Source organism: Mauremys reevesii, linkage group 27 (genome assembly GCF_016161935.1).
Source record: "Mauremys reevesii isolate NIE-2019 linkage group 27, ASM1616193v1, whole genome shotgun sequence".
Taxonomy (NCBI): domain Eukaryota; kingdom Metazoa; phylum Chordata; order Testudines; family Geoemydidae; genus Mauremys; species Mauremys reevesii.
The window spans coordinates 3,361,432-3,382,710 of record NC_052649.1 but is presented as its reverse complement, the minus strand read 5'-3'; the positions used below and the strand labels follow the sequence as shown (position 1 = coordinate 3,382,710).

The 21,279-nt window shown below is 41.7% G+C and overlaps 1 protein-coding gene across 12 annotated transcripts in view; it reads right to left on the bottom strand.

Annotated features, from left to right (window-relative positions):
* Positions 1-3,233: 3,233 nt before the first annotated feature.
* The window catches only part of LOC120392027 (speckle type BTB/POZ protein), a 34,207-nt gene continuing 16,161 nt past the window's right edge, over positions 3,234-21,279 (bottom strand). For 9 of the 12 annotated variants that reach the window (XM_039516336.1, XM_039516333.1, XM_039516338.1 and 6 more), the window contains 9 exons: positions 17,767-17,917; positions 17,027-17,148; positions 16,370-16,521; positions 16,141-16,268; positions 10,257-10,434; positions 9,525-9,580; positions 8,966-9,088; positions 4,782-4,924; positions 3,234-4,028 (listed from right to left, as the gene is read on the bottom strand). In XM_039516336.1, coding sequence (XP_039372270.1) covers positions 3,884-4,028; positions 4,782-4,924; positions 8,966-9,088; positions 9,525-9,580; positions 10,257-10,434; positions 16,141-16,268; positions 16,370-16,521; positions 17,027-17,148; positions 17,767-17,844 — 1,125 coding nt within the window. In that variant the 5' untranslated portion in view covers positions 17,845-17,917 and the 3' untranslated portion in view covers positions 3,234-3,883. The remainder of the gene's footprint in view (positions 4,029-4,781; positions 4,925-8,965; positions 9,089-9,524; positions 9,581-10,256; positions 10,435-16,140; positions 16,269-16,369; positions 16,522-17,026; positions 17,149-17,766; positions 17,918-21,279) is intronic. The other 3 variants (XM_039516337.1, XM_039516343.1, XM_039516340.1) reach the window with 1 other exon arrangement.

The window sequence follows — 21,279 nt, the reverse complement described above, 5'->3', positions numbered from 1 at the left end:
GGGACAACTGCTATGGGAAAGAGAGTCTAATTCACAGTTCTCATTGGGTTATTTCATGTCTATATTTTAAACCTCTCTAGGTTTCTCCAACTCCATGATATTTTCCACTATCTCCCAATTTTTTTGGTCCAGTTTACTGTACAGTCAAACTTGGCACTAATCTGCTTAAACCACTGATTCCTGTGCACACTAAAGCAGCACCACTGGTGCTTTTAAGGTTAATTTTGTGATAACTAATAGAAACAAGAATTGCCCAGTCAGAATTTGCTGCGGCATGTGTCTGGAATCAAAGGCAAAGCTCCAAGTGGCAGGAGGTTGGGGAGGAGAGGGGGAAGCAGAGAGAAACACCTTGTATAATTAAATATTTTCATATTAAATTAACTGAAAAGTCATTAGAAATAAACAAGTTAAGTAATTCTGAATCACAAGTTCAAAAGGAGTCACGAGAGAGAAAGGAGATCTGCATGGCCCAAACTGATTAAACAACATAATTATTTTAGCATAGCCTTCGCAGAAAACATTGCACTGAACTTGAGAGAAGTCTTCAGAAACAAAGGAAAGTGGAAGGAGCCATAACAGATATTTTACAAAGATAGTATGTTGTCCTTAACAGCAGTTTTAGAGCCAGAACAAAGCAAGAGACAGTTTCAAAGCACAGCAGTTCTCCCCGCTCAGTTGTTTGTTCGCAGACAAGCTGTTTCCTTTCATCTGGAAAAACTTACACAATAAGGAGAAAAATACCTCAGTAGACTCTGACTCTATAATAAACAGAAAGCCCAAGAGGCAGTCCATTTTGGGCAGAAACGGATCATTTGGTGCTTGGATGCTCAGAAGCCTTCTGGGCTTAGGCTGATGTATACCCTACTGCTGACTGAAGAAGCTAATAAGTTTGTGCAGGTATTTCTCATTCCCCCTGAGAAAGTAGCAGCCCCTCTAGCTCAGTGTGGAAGCAACTGGAGGAAGTGTGAGCAGGGAGATAACATGCAGATGGAGACAGATGTGTGACTATACACAAAGCTTGGGTATATCCCTGTAACAGTGTATTGGGGGGCGGGGGGAGGAGGAAGAAGAAATTGGGGCCACAGGGTGAAGACCAAATACTTAATTCAGATCTCAGCATAGCCGCACTGTGGCTTGAGAAGATTCTGTAAAAACATCGCTCTGAAATATTGTTTTGATAAAAATGCCTCTCCTTGTGGAATTCAAATCTCCAACTGTTCCACTGGCACCAACATCTCTGCAGTAACAACACATGCCACAGATTGTGAGTTAACTCAAATTACATTTCAGATCTGGGGAGGGGAGGATGTCAGTGGGAGGTTTATGAACAGTATGCTCCAGCTCTGATGTTGTTATAACCAGATGGCTTCAGCTGTATCATTTACAATTTAAAAAAAAAAAAAAGTGTGTGTGAAGTTGACAAAGTGTTAATGCAACTGGAACAATCTGAACAAGTAGCCTCCTTCATGCATCCGAATTCAGAGAACTTTCATGACACTGAGTGTACCTTGGAGACATATCTGGCCCTACAGGAAAGGCTGGGACAGACAAGTCCCAGAACTGATTACCTTCCTAAAGGTATATCTCCATCCCTCTGGGAAAGAGACTGCCAAATCTGTATTTGCTTTCCAGTAAGTACCTCCCCAAAGAAGGGGTGGGACAAGTGATGCTAAGACCCATTTACCTTCTTGTAGGCATGTCTGAATCCCCAGGAAAGGCAGAGCCAGGGAGACTCCCAGAACAGTTGGTCATGCTATCCCAACGGGTTGAAAGCTTTGTGGTTTTAACTTTTCAGTAAACAAAGCTTCCGTAGAATAATTAGTCAGCTTTACGCCTCTCAATTAGCTGGCAGCAAACTTTTAAAGTTGGAATGTAGTTATAACTTGGGGATGCCAGTTCACAGCTCTTACAAGGCTGGAGCAGTGGGGAGAATGTGAACAGTTGACTACACTCTACCTAAAAGAAAGTGCATACTAAATCCCCCCCACAGGTTTAGTCAGAGTTTAAGCAACAGATATATTATGGGGATTTATGAGACAAGTGAAATGTGGAAAAGGCAGTGTGTATGCCGAGGACATAGCAAACAGGGGAGGGTGGGGGGGGGGAACACTTTCCTGCAAGTCACCATTTGATAAAAAAAATAGCGTCAGGATTTTAAAAAAAGCAGGGGGAAAAAAAAGGAAAAGAACACCACGAGCACTGAGTGGAGGTTCTCTCTTTCACACAAGGGACAGAGGCTGTGAAAGGGAATAATAGAATCAGAAATTAGAAACAAAGTCATCTAATCCATTTCCCAGACAAAGCTAAATTGTTCTCTATAGTACATTTCATGCCCTGTCTGAACATCTTGAAGCCAGAACAGTTTCCCACCATCCTGAAGCAGTGTGCTTCAATTTAATCTCCCTGGATATCTGGGCCTAATGATGGCCCAAACAGATGGCCTCTCTCCCCCGCATTCAGCCATCCAGCCTTTCATACTGCTGTTATTAATCAGTTGAACAACTGCGCACCCTTCCCATATTTATATATAAATACGGACACAGGTAAGGCTAGGGATCAACTTCATGCACCTAGTATTAAAACAAAATGTTCTCAGGTATTTTGGCAATATCTGCTAAGAGGAATAAAACGTAATTTGGCATTGCAGCTCTGTGCGCAACCTCCCTTAATAAATCCCATTTGGATTCTGGGAATGGCGTGTCAGTATATACCCTATAGCAGACTGAAATTGAACCCTTTGGGAATTGGTTTTCAACTGGGAGGAGTCTAAAAATAGAGGGAACAAGAAAGACCAAAAAAAAAGATACCACACAGTACAAAATAGTAATTATTTATATTTTCAAAAAGAAAAAAAATTACCAGCTATTTTGGAACTTCTTCCCTGTAAGAAGAGTGACTAATAGAAAGGAACAGGACTGGCTCCTAGACAGTCAGCAAGTCAGGTACAAACAATTGATAAGAACCATTTAGCAACTCAGGATAGGAACCTTTGACGCAGCATTCATCAACAATAAAACTTCTCCTCTTTTTTTTTTAAAAAAGGGGGAAAAAATAAAGCAGGGAAAAATGCCAAAAACATTTCCCACAATATCTAAAAACAGGTAACCATTGTCCTCGTCAAACAGCACACTTCAGATCAAGGATTTGCCGGTCCTGGAAAGCCAATGTAGATTTGCACAGGCTGCCTTTAGTCTATTCACATCCTCCTCAGCACACAGCCTTTTGCTCTCTCTTTTCACTTCAACTTGTCATTTAGTAAAAAGTTTTTTTTTTTTTTTTTGCAATCAACATACAAGTGCTACTAACAGAGAAACTGATCTTCTTGTTGCTGAATGGCATTAAGGAGTTACACAAATGTCCTGTTTTTAGCACAGCTGGAAGGACTTAAATTCTTTTATATAAATACTACTGGAGCTCCCACCACGTACTTCCTCTTCGGAACCTCATTGGAAATTCTCTTCTTTTCCTACTCTCTCCAAAACTAAAATGTCTTCTTTGCTCCAGGTGTCTGACGATTTGTTCTGTGCTGTCAGACACAGAGACATTATTTCCCGCCAGTACCACTACTGGGATAGTCTGAGTGGGCCGGTGCTTAAACAGAACCCCGTAGTTATTGACTTAGCCAAGTCGAAGGGAACACACAGACGATGCAGCGACAGGGATTCGTTAGGTTGAACAGCCCCTGAGCCCCAGGCCCACCCTCCCCCCTCTCCCCAAGGTACTTGGTGCTGTTTTAAAAAGTCTGGGTGTCACGAAGCAGTCTTTCCCCCCGCAACAGAGTAAAAGCTCCTCAGATTGCGCTGTCTACTTGGTGGTCAAGGTCAGAGCAGCAATGGCTGCTGCTGCTTCCAGAAAAACATGGGGTCGTGTAACAGGCACGGCCTTAGGATTGCTTCAGTCGCTTACGTGGTGGTCCCAGGAAGGGACACTGTGCAGAGGCCAAAGAGCGATATGCCTCAGCCACCAAATGGGGATGCGATACCACCATGGACTTCCATCCTGAGGTCTCCATGACATCAGAAGCATGACTAGGAAGAAAACAGAACATTAAAAATCTGGAGTTATTGATTTTGCTGGGTAAACAATATTAAAACAGATTCTTTTCACATGCCCTGAGGAAGTTCTCTCTCTTGTTTTGGAATCTCTCTTGTTTAGTGCACATGTTATATCACTTACAGTATGTTCACAAGTTTTGGTCCTGCTGGTCTAGTTTTTGCTTTGCACTGTCCTTCAGCATGGTAAGATTTAATGATCCAAACATGAATGTTCCAAGGCCAGAAAGACACAATGTATCCCTCTTTTAGCCCCCATTCATGACAAGAGATACGATTTCTCCACATAGGTGGGAGGCAAGACAATTATAAGCTAGCACCAGAAAAGATTTCAAACATTGATATAGTCAATTGTACTTAGGAAAATATCTGTTATATTAACATTTATAAATATTAATGACTTCTCTCTCCCTCTAGTGGTATTTTACATTTTAAAAGTTCTCACCAACACAGAAATGGCGAGACAGTTCAATAGTCTACAGAACTCCCCTCCTGAACTGACCCAGAGATAACTCATTAATTCATCCTTAGAACTAATGGCATTTTCTATGATGCCAGACAAATGTATGTTTGTATTTGAGTACTACAGACCTATAAGGTTAAAGAAGATCACTACTCCCACCCTCTGGGTTTATTAGTCACAAGAGGACTGGAGTAAATTCAGTGGTTTGTTTTCCCCTCCAAATTTGTTTCATTCTTGCTCCAAGGCTGAGACTGGAGCAAACTTACTAGTTAATGAAGTCCACAGCTTGAGTTTTTAGCTGATCAGCACTGTGTAGATCAGCCAGGATGAGAATCTCAGCAGCGTTTTCCACTGACAGGTTACTGCACAGTGCATCCTCGCACATTACCTTCAAGCGTTCCAGAGCATACTGCAAAAAAGAAGCCAATTTATGGTTACAATGGAGAAAGCCTTAATTTGATCTGCACTGAAGCTCTATTTGTGTTGCTTCTCTCTTCAGTTACAAAGACTATGCTATCATGTTGCACAGACCTCTCCACTTTGTTACACACACACACAAAATCTGTATTCATAAGAGGCTTCTGACCAGCAAAAAAGAGTACAGTAATTATGTGTCCACCCTGAGCAGAGGAATGGACAGGCATCATACCCATCATAACTCTTACCCCAGCCTTCTTGTGTTACAGCATTACAGGTGTCGTTGTCATGCTTAAGGATGACCTGGAACTCTCATTTTAAACTCCAATTATCTCAGATATTGCACACCACATACTGTTGAAATCTAGTGCCTCTCTTACTCTATTGTTACACATATGGTTCTTGTTCAGTGGACAAACCTATGCTACGGTAAATGCTCCATAGGTGTTCTTATGTTCCAGTTTTCACTCCGTTTCTTTGCCATTAATGCTCTGCAAGTCAAGACGAAGCTTGCTCAAACACAGAGTACAACTTTTATATTATTAAGATGTTAAACAGAGGCCCTTTCTATCTGTTTCCTTTGACAATCCAAGTATCATAGCAAGTCTGAAAAGCCTGGGCAAAAGCCCTACTCTAACTTGTGTTTCTCAAGCAGTTTCTAGTCATCCTGTGTTGCAACAGTCTCAGTAGGGCCAGGTCAGAAGTCTGATAAGAAACTGAAAGGGAACACTAAGGAGAAGAAGAGCAGCTGTCAATCTCACACACCACTTCCTGCAGCACCTGAATCTGTACTGAAACAATCTGTAGGCACTATGATTCAGGTTTTGAAAAGCAACCAGTGATCTGGAGTGCTGAACTTGACAGCTTAAAAGGATCTGATTTTTAGAAAGTGCTCAACATCCAGCCTCTTAAAATAAGACTTTAAAAAAGTCTTTCAGTTGGGCACCAAAAAGTTGAGGCACCTAGAATCACAAGTCACTTTTGAAAATCTTGGCCTGTGTGATCTGACTCTGGAGTTGATGTCCTTTGGATGAAACAAAACTGAGGTCCTGACTCATTATGAATCTCACGATGCCCTTCACAAGTATAAGGCCAGCAATCCCAGGATTCTGACCAAATTCTAACTTGCGTAGTTACATTCAGACTACATAAATTCTCCTAATACTTAAACATGGTAAGGCTTCCTCACTTCTTATCTTAAAATGACGAGTATCATTATTGAGTGTTGTTAAAGAGCTGCTGCTTTTCATCTGAGAGGTAACTACACTTCAGTGGTGGATACAATGATCCTTGTGTATAGTTTATAGTGTTTTTTGGAATCCCTTTGGGATGAGAAGCTGTATTAATGGCAGATCCTCATTAATATGTGAGGGCTGGTCCACACTAAGAAGCGGGGTCGAACTAGGGTACGCAAATTCAGCTATGTGAATAGCGTAGCTGAATTCGAAGTACCCTAGTTCGAACCACTCACCCGTCCAGACGCCGCGGAATCGAAGTCCGTGGCTCCAAGGTCGACTCCGTCACCGCCGTTTGCAGTGGTGGAGTACCGGAGTCAACCGCGGCGCTTCCGGAGTTCGAACTATCGCGTCCACATTAGACGCGATAGTTCGAACTCCGAGAAGTTGAACTCACCGTGTCGACCCGGCTGGTAAGTGTAGACTAGCCCTGAGAGACTGTGTATGAACTACTTCTGGACTCATAAGGACTGCTTAGTTTACCTACAGTCACTATAGTGCTGGTGTCTACCTCATTTTCGATGCTCACAGTATGAAAGGCATTGTGTAAAACTAATTTTTAGACATTCTGGTGCACTTTATTCCATTATAGTTAAGGTTAAAATCAATGGCTTCATATAAGACAAGACATTTTCCATTTATAAAAAACTTGGTGATAATGGTCCTTTCAGCTTGAACCATGGCACTCACAGCAAGGACAGTTTTCCCCTGCCAAAGAATCTAAGGGAGAATGGCAAGTCTGTTTAATAGTTTGACTTCTATGTGAGAAAGGGAAATTATACAAATTAAGCTAGTAAATTCTAACTGAAAGAGTTTCAACTAGGGAGCAAGGAGGACGTTTTGCAAGCAGTTATTCCATATTATTGTCTGTGTTAATAGAAGCTTAAAATTATTTTCTGTGGATACTGAATACATTTCTTTCCCCACATACAATTTTCATATGGATTTTCACTATGAATAACAGCTCCCAATGATGTAACTGAAAAGTAGACATTCTGGTCTCTCAGGTACAAAGTTTTTTTCTTTCTTTCTTAATTACACTTTTGAAAAAACTGCCTAATAGCGTCCTTCCCCAAGAGACTGAAATAGTGTCTCCTGGGTTTAGAAGACGTGTTTTGTTTTGTTTTGGGTCTAATTACATATTTTCTCCCAAGAGACTGGAAGAGTTCAGAAGAAGCTGTTTCAGGTCTCTTGGGCAAATATTAGATGTTTTATATGCTTTCATGAAAGATTCCATTTCTGCTTTTAAAAAGACACACGAGGAGTTTAAAGGGAAAAGCTATATTAAAAGGCAAGAAATTCAAACTTAAAGCTGACTCTCTGCTCTTAATATACTTCTGCTGTTTATTTACTCTTGCCTCAGTTAAAGATGGTATCCAAGCTTTCAATCAATACTATTTAAAATACAGAATAAAACACATGGCAATGGTTGTACTGTGCCCGAGGATCTGCTTGTATTACTCCCCATTTTAATTCTAGTTATGCCGTTATGAAGCCCCCATATGGAGCATTTCACTTCCACATCACCAGTTTCAATTAGGCCCTGGTCAGTAGTGACGGGAAGTGGTTACTATTTGATGGCTGCATGGTGGTTTGTGTGGAACAAAGTTACATGCATCCACATCTTAAAATCCACCATGCTAATTGGCACCCACAAGAGAATCCAAGGACTGAAGAAGCATGGAGACTGAACTACGCTCTCACCCCTAGAGGTGGTCCCTCCAGGTCAGAGTTGAGGCACAATGGCAGGGCAGTGTGGAGAATCTTGCACTGCTGCTACCCGTGCTGAACCTGTTTGGTGGATAAATAGAGGACTTTAGTCTCCAGTGCTGTCAAACTGGCATCTTTCACCAGCACTAAGTTCACTTTTAAAAGCAAAAGAAAGGAAATAAAAATTCTGGTTATAGATTAAGAATTTCCACCAGTAAATATGACTCATAGGCCAGCAACGCATCTTCTGTCCTTGGTGCTCCAAAGGGAGGTGGACAGAGGCTGGCAGGCTAGGCCACTGCAGTGCTCTTGCCAGACAAGGACTACCACCAGCCCTCTAGCCAGAATATCCCCGATACCTCCCTGCATTAGCCCTGCAAAGTCACAGCAGGGTTAAGGCAAGAAGCTTCCTCCAGTGGATCCATTTCTCCTCAAACTGCAAACATCATTCTCCATCTCCCTTATGTTCAGAGCATCCCTGCTAGAAGCTGCTACTACCAACCAGGCCAGAGGGAAAAGCAAAGACTAAGACTATGATCTCTGTCTGGCAAAACTGAATCTCAAAAGTAGCATTCTATGCCCGGGCCACTTAGTTCTGGTTCCACTCTGAACTTTCCTCCTACCTCATCCCCAGCTCATATGCTAGACTATGAAGAACAGAGATAAACCCTGAGTTCTAGGGCAGTTTTTCAAATGAGCACTTGCGACAAATATTTATGACCATCATGAATTTAATAGAACAGAGGTGCTCTATCTCCTCTCACTACTTGAACTGAGGACAGAACGGTTTGCATTAATTCCTCTTACGAGTTACATTTTGTATTTCTATCATTTTTCCTATGTTATATAAGACTAGGTCCAGTTAATAGGAGCAGTTCAACGAACTGGCCAGGTGTATGTTTCAGCAAGAAACACATGCGCATGAGTGCACGTGTGCACACATGCTCATTTAGCCTCACCCAACACTCCCTTAGTACAGTTCAAGGATCTCTGTGAAAACATCAATGCCGTAATCTCCAAGGCTCGCCATGTAAAACAAGGCATATGTCATTGCCAATCCCCCCAACCACCACAAATCCCAACTGTACCTTGTCAGCAGCTGCCAGCAAATCGTCAGCCATTTTATCGAGGTTTGGTGCCTTCCCCGTGTAAATAAAGCACATCATTTCCTTAAAAACTTCAGGTTCCACATCATTGATTTCAACCCGATTCTGTTGCAGGAGAATGAAGATTATTAAGATCCTGGCACAATGCTAGAAACAGATCTCTTTACACTAGAGTTTTCTGAATTTGGAAGTATTTATACAGAGAACTCTTAAGCAACATGTACTACTCACAAAAGTGCGTAGAGGGAGTAAAAAAGATTCTGTTTTATTTAATAGCCTCTAATTGTCCCTATCCTACCGCACACTCTCTCTCAAGCGTAACAAAGATTACAACTATCTCATTGATCTTTCTTCCTCCCGCCAGGGCAGCGAAAACAGACTCCTGCATCCAATATGAAAAAAACCCCAAAATGTTCAAAAATTTGCACTTGTGAGTTACATCAGCTACTACCTGGCATTATCAAGTCATCAAGGATATTAAGAATTGACCTGAGATCTATTCGTCCAGCTTGGAAAGCTCCTTCTCTCTTTAGACACTGACCTTTTTACTTTCTTCCATCTCATGTTCAAACATGGCACTGAAAACCGGCGAACGTGCTGGAGGGGGAAATAAAACAAATATAATTAAAATACTAGACAGATATAACCTTCAGCGCCTCTGGGGGAGAAGGGGTAATACCGAATAGCTTTCCCTACCCAATTTCCTTGGTATTAAGACAGGAAATAGTACAAGATAGCAGCAGTCACAAACTCAAAATACTATTACACCTATAAACTCTTTTGGTGACCCAGTGTCAATGTAACTTTAAAATGTGTAACTCAGGATTTCCTGTGGCCCTCAAAACAAGGCTGAAGAGCAAATGCAGAGATCTACTGCAGTCAAATATAGTTCATGGACCTAAGCAAAGATGCTTCAGAAAAAGCTGGTAACCTCCCTCCACAGCTGCTTTGGGGGACACAATACAGTGTCAATCACAGACATCCCTCCTCACTATTCTCATCTAGTGAGGAAGCAGACAATTCCATTAAAGGGGAGGAGAACCCCTCCCCCACCCCCCAGCAACATTATGGCAGTAAATTAGCTGCCATTGTCAAAGCAGGATCTTTCACTATAGAAATATAGTTGGCAGGGATCGGAGGCACCTTTTGCTGCTATTTCCTGGAGCATTTTCCTAAAAGCAGAAGTAACTCAAAGACTTATTATGAGAGCACTCCATCTGCCATGCTGCTGCTGTCTCCCATGCTGCTAAGACCTGCACAAGTCAATACCGACCTGCCAGTATGGCTTTGTGAGCCTGGAACTCCTGGCCTGCAACACACAGACAGCAGTCTGTGAAGCGAGAATTCTCCCAGAGTCCTCCTAACTCATCCGCCAAACGGCACTCAGGTACCTTCACCATGTTCATGGTGTTCTGGCCAGAGATATTGACTGAGTCCTGTACCACACTCACCTGAAAAGAAGCAGAGTGTTAAATTTGTCTACAACGGGCTTCATGTTCCAGGACACGTGAAGGGAGAGTGAGAGATCAAACCCTCATCTCCCAAATGAAACACAGTGGAACTAGATATATGCCCACATTGAAAAGCCATCTATATCCGAGACAGCCTCCATCCAAGTCCTTCTCTGTTAGATCCCAAACTAAAGCCACCTCCATCCAATTTGGCAACACCTTCAATAGGACTGGAAAACAGTCCCCATCTTCTGGACACCACTCCTGACCTAGTTCTTTCCCTAGATCAACTTTTTGGAGTCTACCCCATAGATAAGCTTCTTCACAGACAATGCTATAAGCAGCCGTTGGAGACAGCGACACACGGGAAAAGTCTCAGATGTACAAACATCTATAATCTAGCACTTGATCCACAGAGCTCATAACAAGAGCAAAGAGTCTGACCAACGTAAGACATATTCTGTGCACCTAAATGAGTTGTCTACCCTACTGATTTTTCCACCATTGCTGCCTCTGGTTCAGCTCCAATCAAAAGTAGCTACCATGTAGGGGCTGTGGATGCCTATGTGAAATGAGTTGGCGATGTCTAAGGATAAGATTTTGTCAGGGAGGTCACGGATTCTGTGACTTTCAGAGACCTCAGTGACATTTTCTACTTCAGCTCCATGCCCTTGGGCAACGGGTGCTCTGGAGTTCCCAGCAGCAGCTGCGGGGGTTATGGCGCTGTTAGCCCCCACACCGTTTTTAGTAAAAGGCACAGACAGGTCACTGGCTTCTGTGAATTTCTGTTTATTGTCCGTGATCTGTCTGTGACTTTTACTAAAAATAATCATGACAAAATCTTAACCTTAGAGAGGTCTTTCCAATTCCTAGTGGACAGGAATCCACACTGCAAGATGTTGAACAAATGACACCTTTTTTGGCAGACTCAGATTGGGCAAAGACTGAATGGACCAAATTACTTTCACCCCACAACCCTATAAAATTGAGGAACACTGATAGGGGCAGCACAAGTGAAACTTGGATGGCTGCTGCTGTACTTGTTCTGTCCTGTCCAAGTTAAATTTCAGAATCCTAACAGTATCTGACAAGTGAAGATGGACCTCAAAGAAGGGAAGCTTCTTGATTAAAGAAGAAAGGAAGATTAAGTTTTTGGAGTGAATGTGGGAGATGCCTTAATAAACCTTTTCCAGTCTTTCCTTGACAAGGTTCTGTAAAAAAAAAAAAAAAAAGAGAAGGCCCTCAATTCTTGTATCCTCCTAACAAGCATTATAGACTCACGAAACCAGCTTTAAGGAAATAGAGGGAGACCTTTCCGGATAACTCAAAAGGGAGGTTTCATCAATGCTTTAGGTCCAAATTAAGGGCCAACTGGCTACAGGATCTGATGGCTGGACTCAGTTTCTTGACAGCTTTCAGGAAGCAGCAGACACCTGAGTACATAAACTATACCGTCTTCTTGACTTGTTAAAAAGAGGACTTCCAGAACAGTGACTTGAACTCAAAGAGCTATGACCGAGGCCCTTTTCAGACTCATCTAAGAGGAATTCCAAATCTGAGCTCAGTCATGAATACTCAGGGTCCAGAATTCTGACTTTGAATCAGCCAAATAAGTTTTTCCAGATATCTGCATACTGAATTCCTTCCTGAAATGAATAAAATAAGTTATCTGGCAAGAATAATCAAAGGACTAATCAAGGAAAGGCTAAACCATCCACTCTCTCCAGGCTGCAAGTATCGATCCTCTGTAGCCAGTTATTTTCCTGGAATTAGAGAGCGATTTAATAGCAAAAGGTAATGCAGTCAGTCAGGAGATGGAGAATGAAACACCACTTGCACAGACAGTCCAGAGACTCTCCAAACTGATGAGCAAGCGGGGTGTGAATTGAAAATGCTAGACAAGGACCATTATTCTCCTCCCCAACTGCATTCTCAACAACTTGATATCAGGGGTCAGAGTTAGAGATGAACAAAGGAGTGGGGACTTTTTAGAAAAGCTAACAAAACAGAGAAGGTGCTGCTGAAAGAGAGACAATTAAGCTATCTTCTGGTCTATAGAGAACTGGCCCGTAACCTCCTCCTTCAGCCCCCCCTTCCCCCCCCCCCCCAAAAAACAAAACAAAACAAAAAAAAACCCTACATATCACTGACAACTCCCAGCCAGTAGTCTCTCAACACCAAGTGTTCCTAATTCCTTAGAGAGCTTCTGGATGGGAAACATTCTTGCTGAACGAAAGCACAGCTGCAAGCAGTAGCGCTCAGCACCTGTGGCCAGCAGAGAAGTGTTAGAAGAGCATATGGCACACCTGTTTATGTGGTAAGAAACTTACAGCATCAGCAAAAGTCAGCAAAAGTTCCCTCTCAACAACTTTAAGCTTAATTACAAATTACATTCCCTTCCCCTCCAACATCAGCAACCTATAAACTTAAGCTTCTCCTCCTGCACAATGAATATAGACGGACAGGCAGAACAAATCATGGAACAGACAACAGGAAGAAAGGTTGCCATGTGAGACCAGGAACAAATTATTTTTTTCTCTTGGGTAATGCAGACACTTGGCTTAAGGATATGCAATGACAGCTGGGCAAAATGATATTTTGGTTCGCTGGCCAGTCAAAAAAAATTGGAAAAAAAAGTTTCAGTTCTGTCAAACTGAAAACAAGTTTTGGTCACTAAGTATAGAAAGGGTACAGAGAAACTGGTAAGGATCCAGAGGCAAGCAACAAAGATGATCAAAGGGACTGAATGCAAGCCATGTGAGCAAACGCTGAAGGAACTGGGTAGGTTCGGTTTGGAAAAGAGGAGATTAAGGGGGGATATGATAGCGGTCTTCAGATATTTGAAAGGCTGCCATAAAAAAAGATGGAGAAAAGTTGTTCTCTTTTGCCACAGAAGGTAGGACAAGAGACAATGGGTTCAAATTATAGCACAGCAGATTTAGATTAAATCTCGGGAAAAACTTTGTAACTGTAAAACAGTACGACAATGGAACAGACTACCTAGGGAGGTTGTAGAAGCTTCTTCCCTGGAAGTTTTCAAAAGGTCTTGGATGGTTTAGACATAACAAATCCTGCATCTTGGCAGGGTGTTAGACTAAATGACTCTTGTGGTCCATTCTAACCCTATGATTCAAAGAACAGGAAGAGGAGGAGGAGCTGCTGGTAGTACCCTCCTTACCATTTTTAGCCCAGTGGTTAGGGCACTCTCCTGGGACATGGGAAACCTGGGTTCAATTCCTCACTCTGCCTAATGGAGAAGGGATTTGAAATTGGGTTTCCCACACTGCAGGACAATGCCCCAGCCACCAGCTATGGGATGTTCTGGTGTGGGTCTTTCTTCATCTCTCCTCTTGAAGCTGTTCCACTTTTTAGAATTAATTACATAGTAACTGAAGCAGGAACTTGAAGTTGGATCTCCCACATCCTTGGTGAGTGCCTTAACTACCAGGCTATAAAGTCACACTCATTCCCGTTCCCTGGCCCACTGACTATTCATTGTCATTCATGGCAATTCAGAGTCATTAATAATAATTAAAGGAAAGAGAAACAAAAATTGCTAAAGCTACACAGGCCCCATCCAAAACATTTTCCCAAACATAAAAACATTATCACAAAAATTAAAGCATGGATCCCAACCATGACATGAATGGCTCAATAGTTAGCACATAACTGATTGAGTAAGTCTCTTAAACGAGGTGTCTGCTGAGGCAAACAGATACAGCGTATAATGTTCGAAGAAAATATGCAGAGGAAAATAGCCACCCTGTACAACAGTAATTGAAGCCTTTCCTTTTTTGGTTCAGGAGGCTGCTGCAGCAAAAGCGAAGACTTTACCCTCAGGAAAAATCATGTCCATGATACACAGAAAAGGGGGGGCCAGCTGTCCCTGCCTTCTGGCAAAGGTCCATAGGTACTAGGAACACTGATTTCCAGTAAAGGATGAAGAGGAACAGAATGCAGGGGCTCAAAGAGAGACACTTTAAGAACTAGATTAAAGACCAACATTTTCAGACCTGGATGCTAAATAAAACTATATAACTGCATTTAGGCTCCTAACTTTAGGTATCCTGGTCTGAAATTTTTGGTTTACGGCTCTGCAGTGCTTTGGAGGCCTCCAAATAGCTGTAGATAAGATACTGCTCACAGGAAACTAGAGGATAGAGAACCCACTTGAAAATTCTTCTCCTCAGGGAGGCTAGAACACACTCAGAAAACTTAGAAAACTAAAAGAGAAACCCTTTTTAAAATCTCACTAGTGAATAATTGGAATGCCCATTTCTTATCAGAGATACTCCTGGATGCACAACACTGAGGCTGGGATTTTCAGAAGTACCTTGGTGACTTAAAAGCAGAAGTTCCATTGAAAGTCCATGGAAGTTGTGTTCCTAAATTAGTGAGGCACTTTTGAAAATCTCACTGAGCAAACACAATACAGATCGTGTAATATATGAGAAGTAGGATTTTCTAATGCTCTCAGTATTAGCTTAAAGTTTGCTCCCATTCAAGTTAATGCTCCAACTGAAGTTAATGGTAAAATGTTTGGAACTAGGACAACACTGAGCACTTTTAAAGAGACCCTCCCTAAATGTTTTCTTTTGAGAGGGGTCTTCATAACACTTTTGGAAATCCTTCATTTCTCAAAAAAATATTTCTCACAAGCCAGGTCAATAGCAAAAGATTACTTGTTTGGTGTTGCAAGCAAAGGCTGTGGAAGAGTATGTCTTTTTGCACATAAAGCAAAATTTCAAGCCATTCATGATCAGTCTAGGAGCTGTTCAATGCGTTCCTGACAGTTTACATAAATTACCACTGCTGTGCTTGCCTCAGAGGTACATACTATCCATGTGGCTTGTTCTTGAACTCCAAACGGGATATCTACATCTTTCAATTTCAAGATATTTGTGTGCAGTTCTTGCTCCGCTACAGTCCCAAACAATTGCAGTTTTTAATGCAAATGTACTCTAACTCACAAGGGGTGTCTCTGGTCAGTTTGAACACTGGATTCGTTTCATAGCGACAGCCCTTCAGAATATTATTCCTACGTAGTTAGCCGGTTGAAACATTTTCCCACCAAACTGGGCAATAATCTGTCATTAGCTGAAGTTCTCCCTTCGACTCAGACAGGTATCCGAGGTTTTACTCTATGACACCCTTAGTCTCCTCTACAAAGTTCTCAGGTACCCAAGCAAGGTATACATTTAACAATCAAAAGCCAAAACCTGCACACTGCTATAAAGAAACTTTTCCTATTGTAAGAGTGATGTATGTTGGGTAAGTTTAGGAATCTTCAGATTACATTTGCTCCATTACCAAATTTCTTCATGGACCCTCTTACATTATCAAGTATTTGGGACCAAAAAAACCAAACCCAAGTTGATACTAGTCCAGTGAGTGTCAAATGATGTGTTGTTGATATAGAACCAGAACTGGAATGACAAGGAGCATCTGAATGTGTTTGGTTGTTGTCCTTTACCTCTGCAGGTGACCTCAGAAACACAGCAACCGAAAATAAATGAAGTCTCAATATTGTAGTCAGTCACAATTTAAAAAAAAAAAAAAAATCCATACAGCACTGCAAACATAGCCAACACTCCTCCCCCCCAGGGGCTCCATTCTGTGACTCCTTAAAAACCAATCCTGAAAGAGAGTTATGAGTATCTGAAGCCAACAGAATTGCTAGCATTTCAGCCCAACAGAGAGACTTGCCTCACAGAAGAGAGTGAGTTTGTCATCTGGAAGAAGTCCATTGGCCTCATCCAAGAGAAAGTCTCTTCTAATGAACTTCTTGAATCCCCAGTCCTTGCCCTGTACAAATCGATATGCTCGCTGGCTCTCTGAAAGACAGATATGTTGATTCAAACAAATGCTAGAGCTGTTAGCATGAACAAACATAGAACACAAGTAAGTGACCCGAACAGATAAGAGCTACACATACCCATTGCTTTTGTTTCTTCTCCTTTAGCATTGAGGATGGAGAATTTGAATTTTGCACGAACTTCACTCTTTGGACAGCTAACCAATAATAGGTAAAGGGACAGGTAATCTTTACTTTCTTCATCCAAGCCCTTAGGGTTCACACGCAAACACCTGTAGAAATAGACATCTGCATGAGATGTTAGGAACAGTTTTCTAGGAAAGGCATTCACAGCTTTCAATGGAGGGGTATTATAAAGTTTACACAATAAAGTGTACAGCAAACAAGTTCTGCTACACTGATCATTGACTAAGGTAAACAAAACAAGTACACTGCGATATTTCTTCTAGATTACATATCCTATATGGGCACTTAGGTAGGTCCAGAAATATGAATCTGTCTACGAGACAATCAATTCAAAATCATGAAAGGGCTACATACTTATTAACAGTCTCCACCCTAAACTACAGAGACAGATCCTGCTGTCTATGTTGTATGCACCCAAACACTGTACCAAGGCAACACTTTATTTTCCCTGAGTGTATGTTGTGTGTGCCCATGGGAACCGGGACCTCTCTGCAGTTTAGATACGTTTGCTGTATCTCAGTGTGCTAAGGGCATTAACTTATCTCTCCAGTTTGGATATGTTGGGTGAGTATCTTCTGCTATCTTTCTTACCATTTCAGTTTATCATTGGCTCCTGATGAAAAGGTTGAACTTTTGATGACCTCACCCATTTCCTCCCGGCAGAAGCTGAAATTGTTTATGGTCCACATGTATGAAAACTTTACCACCTTAATCTGAAGATTCAAAACAAGAAAGCAGTTCAGGGTCATGACTGTGCACAATGAGCAAGTAGAGGGGAAGAACTGAAATAACCTCATCACTATGTTACTAATCAAAGGACAGCATTAAAATCTGCCCACGCCCATGACTGCACTGCACAGCAACCTATGGAGGGTTCTGCCAAGGCACCTGACTTCCTCTCGTGCGTGTGAAAAGTAACCCAAGGGAAGCACAAACAAATCTAGTTCTATAATAGTTGCATGTCCAAAATGGACCATCACTACTTTTTCAGTCTATCTCAGGAAGTTCCATAAAAGTGAGACAGGAAGGAAGGAAGGAAGGAAGGAGATAGAGTGACATTAGCCTCCCTCTGCACCCTCTGACCTGACTCAGCCCATGCTGCTTCCATTCATAGGCAGATCCACAAGAAAAAAGTGAGTTTAGAGATGGAGCAGTCTAAATATATTTGTAACTAAAATCTGATGTAGTCCTAGTTGCATTGGTTTAGTTAGTTGGTAATTAGACTTTTACCTCTGAAAACCTGGGCTCTAAATTTGTTTAGATCACCAAGCTTCTTTTTGTATGGTGTAATCTTAGTAAACTCCGACCATCTGAACACACTGTGAATTTACCTGAGTGTAGCACCAGCTTTCTGCTACAGGTCCACTCGACATTTCTGCCGGAGGAGGAGGACTTGGCACCCTTGACATCGCCAGTTTGAAGATTAAACAGGGTTTCACAATTCAGTGAAAGAAAGAGTTATGCTGTCTTCACCCTACCTGGCTGGAGAAAAGAGCAATTCCATTAGAACTTGCAGGACATTTTACTCAGAGTAAAAACAAAACAAGAAGTCACACTCACCCCCTCCTTTCAACAACTTTAGACAGAAGCATGTTAGGGTGTCTACGCAGCATCCAAGGTGCAAATGCAGCCTGAGTAGATGTATCAGCACTATTAAAAATAGCTGCACAGATGCAGTGGCATGAGCTTCAGCATGGACTAGCAATGGAAGTACATACCCAGGGTCCAACGTGAGCTATACAAGCACGCCAAGAAGCCTGTGCCAGCATATCTACACTGCTGTTTTTAGCAGTATAGATATGGAAAAGGCTGGCACAGGTATGTCTGTCTACCCAAGCTACAATTACACCTCTGACTGCAGTGTAGACATACACTTAGAAAGAGGGAAATCTGAGACAAAGACAATATTCACTCATGCTTTCGATATATGAACTCTTGATAGGAACAAAATCAGAATATGGACCATATTCCTAGACTACAGTAGGGCACTCCCTGCTTGACCTGCATTTACTGTTGTTCATCTGGACTAGATGACCTCCTGAGGTCTCTTCCAATCCTAATATTCTATGATTCTATTATTCTCCTAGACTATCAATTAAGGTCCATGACATTTACTCCTCATTTTTCTTCTGGCACAGTACCAAACTGATATATGGCAGTGTGAAAAATGGAGTACATAGTCCAAACTTATTCCAATAGTGGGGTTCGGCTTTATTGGTGGTTGAAGCACCAACACCACAAAAAATTTCAGCCTAAGCTTTCTCTCAAAGCTTAGCTGGTCCCTTTGCTTAGAGGGACGGACAGCCCCACCCCCCCTCCCTTTTTTTATATGCTGGTGAAGTCCACAACCCACAACTATCATAATGAGTCAGCAGAATTTACTCAGCTGCTGTACAGGGTTGTGGAAAAAAACAGAATTGTTCTGTAAATGAACAGCCCACTTGTTTTGCACCCCCTAGGTTTTAATTAGGATTTTCTCTTATTTTGTGTGGAGGGAGTACCCTAGGGAGTTGGGAGGATTCATTAAAAAAAGTGCCCCAAAACTTTACCTCAAACATTTGCATTAACACATGTATTTCAAGGTTTTATTTTTAATACTAGAAACAATAGGATCTAGCTTTCATTCAGAGATTGAAATTATTCTGAAAAGTTAAGAGAGAAGTGGTAATGACATATGGGTTGTTCTTATGCTTATTAAAAACAATGAGAAAGTTATACAACTAACAAGAAATTTAGAGAAAAGGGATGGAGATACTAGTGATCGGAGAAGGGGGGTGGCCTGTTTGTTGACTCAATTGTTATTGAATGTTCACAAGAAGGGAGTAGGAAATGCAAGGATCCTATATAAGCTTCCGGAAGATGGTCAGGGCACTTGAAACCATAGTTCTATTTCAAGCTGGCTTTATTTGTCAGTTTTCATATGGCTGAATTCACTATGCGGTTGTTTCTCATTCTAATTGCAGTAAATATGGAAGCTGCTGGTCAACAGAGTGAACCGAAAATTAGTGTTTAGTGATTACTAAACAGTGTATGAATGTATCTGACTTAACATCTCTGAAGCTGAAGGAAGTGGTAAAACAAAAGCAACTGATTACACAGTGGACGCTGCTTAATAATAATCCTATTATTAACTGGCTAATAGCAACATTGTGCTGGGAACCAATCCCTTCCAACTGACTCTAATGTTAATCGGACTTAAGTCACATGCCTGTTGCCAGTATCCAACTCACAATTTTTTGATGTGCTTTCCCTGGCTGCAGCCCTACAAACCTGCCTGAGGCTGCAGGCAGGGCAACGGAGGCTGAAGCCCAGATGTTGGGGCCTTCCGTGGGGAGCAGATGCTGGGGATCCAGAGGGCTACACAGTACCTCTCTGTGCTCTCTGGGCTGCATCCTGCTCTTGTACTTGGGCCCTGGGTTTGGGAAATCCCAGCACTTCCTTCCTGGGCTGCAGACAGGGATGGAAAAGCTGGGATGTGCCCTCCTTGGCTGCAGCCCCACAAACCGTGCTGCTGCCCTGCTCACAGCCTTCCCTTCCAGCTGCAGCCAAGTCTGCAGGGCTACAGCCAGGGAAGGAAGTGCTGCGACATCCCAACCACTAGTAGCAGGCAGGACTGCAGGGCTGCATTCAGGGAAAGCACACCCTAGCGCTTCCTTCACCAGCTCAGCCATGAAAATCTATTTTCCTCTTACTGGCAACGTGTAGATATATATTAGCTTTTTTGCTGGGAATCAACAGGTTGCAAATAAGTGAATTCTACTGTATTCAATAAAAAAATTCTTGCAATGTAAAATGTAAAAATTGTCGAGTTGTTAAGTAACAAGCTTAAAAAGGGACTCTTGCTCATTTTAAGAAGTGCAGAAAGTGAGCTTATTCAAGATCAAATGTGCCATAACAAAACTGTTTAGTAAAGCAGAAGAACAAAATATGGATATGTTTGATGAGCCTCAAGTGAGATACGTTGACTATCACTGCTGTAATCAAAGGCAACCAATATAATAATTTAAGTCCCTGTTCCAGGCTTCCAGCAGCTCCTCAAGATTAGTTTCATTCCATAGCAATGTCTGTCATATTTGACACTCAAAATATGACCAAAAAAAATCAGTCTGATCATATCATTAAAAAACCCAACCACAACTGAAAAGCAAGTGACTTGGACTTCATAAGGAAGTTGCAGCTTTTTTCTTTTTCTTTTTTAATGCTAACAGCATCATCTTCAATGTGGCACAAAATGAGCAATTTAAATAAATAACTAAAGCACTTTGTCCAAGATTCACTCCTTCGGAAAGATTGAAATTTGCAGGTCCACTACCTGATTTTTCAAGTGAAGTAGTAAAAGAAACAGCATTCACATTAATTCAAGATGATTGATCAAAAAACAGCTACAAGCATTCTTATAGGAGAATTTGCATTCCTTCATAATGGTATTGATTGTGTGTGAAAAGAACAGTACAGTATACAATATTGTGCCTAACTTCATGAAGATGCCACTGAAGAACACAAAGAAAGGTACAGTAAAAATCTTACTAAATTGATTGCATAATGAAAATAACCGTGTGCTTCTGATTGTACAGTGTCTAGCACAACAGGGACCCAATGAACCTAATCATCAGACATATGAGTGTTCAGAATTATTTAGGCTTTATTTTCTCAACACCACCACCTAACAGTCCTACAGCATGCTGCAGATGCTCAAATTATTCTGTAACTACCATCAGCTTTATGGTTGATTGAAAAAGAAGGACTGATGTCCCTGCTTTCCTGTGACATTCAGAGGAATTCTCAGGAAGATTATGTCCCTACATTTGTATTTAACAACTGTATATTGAAATTTGTATTGAGCA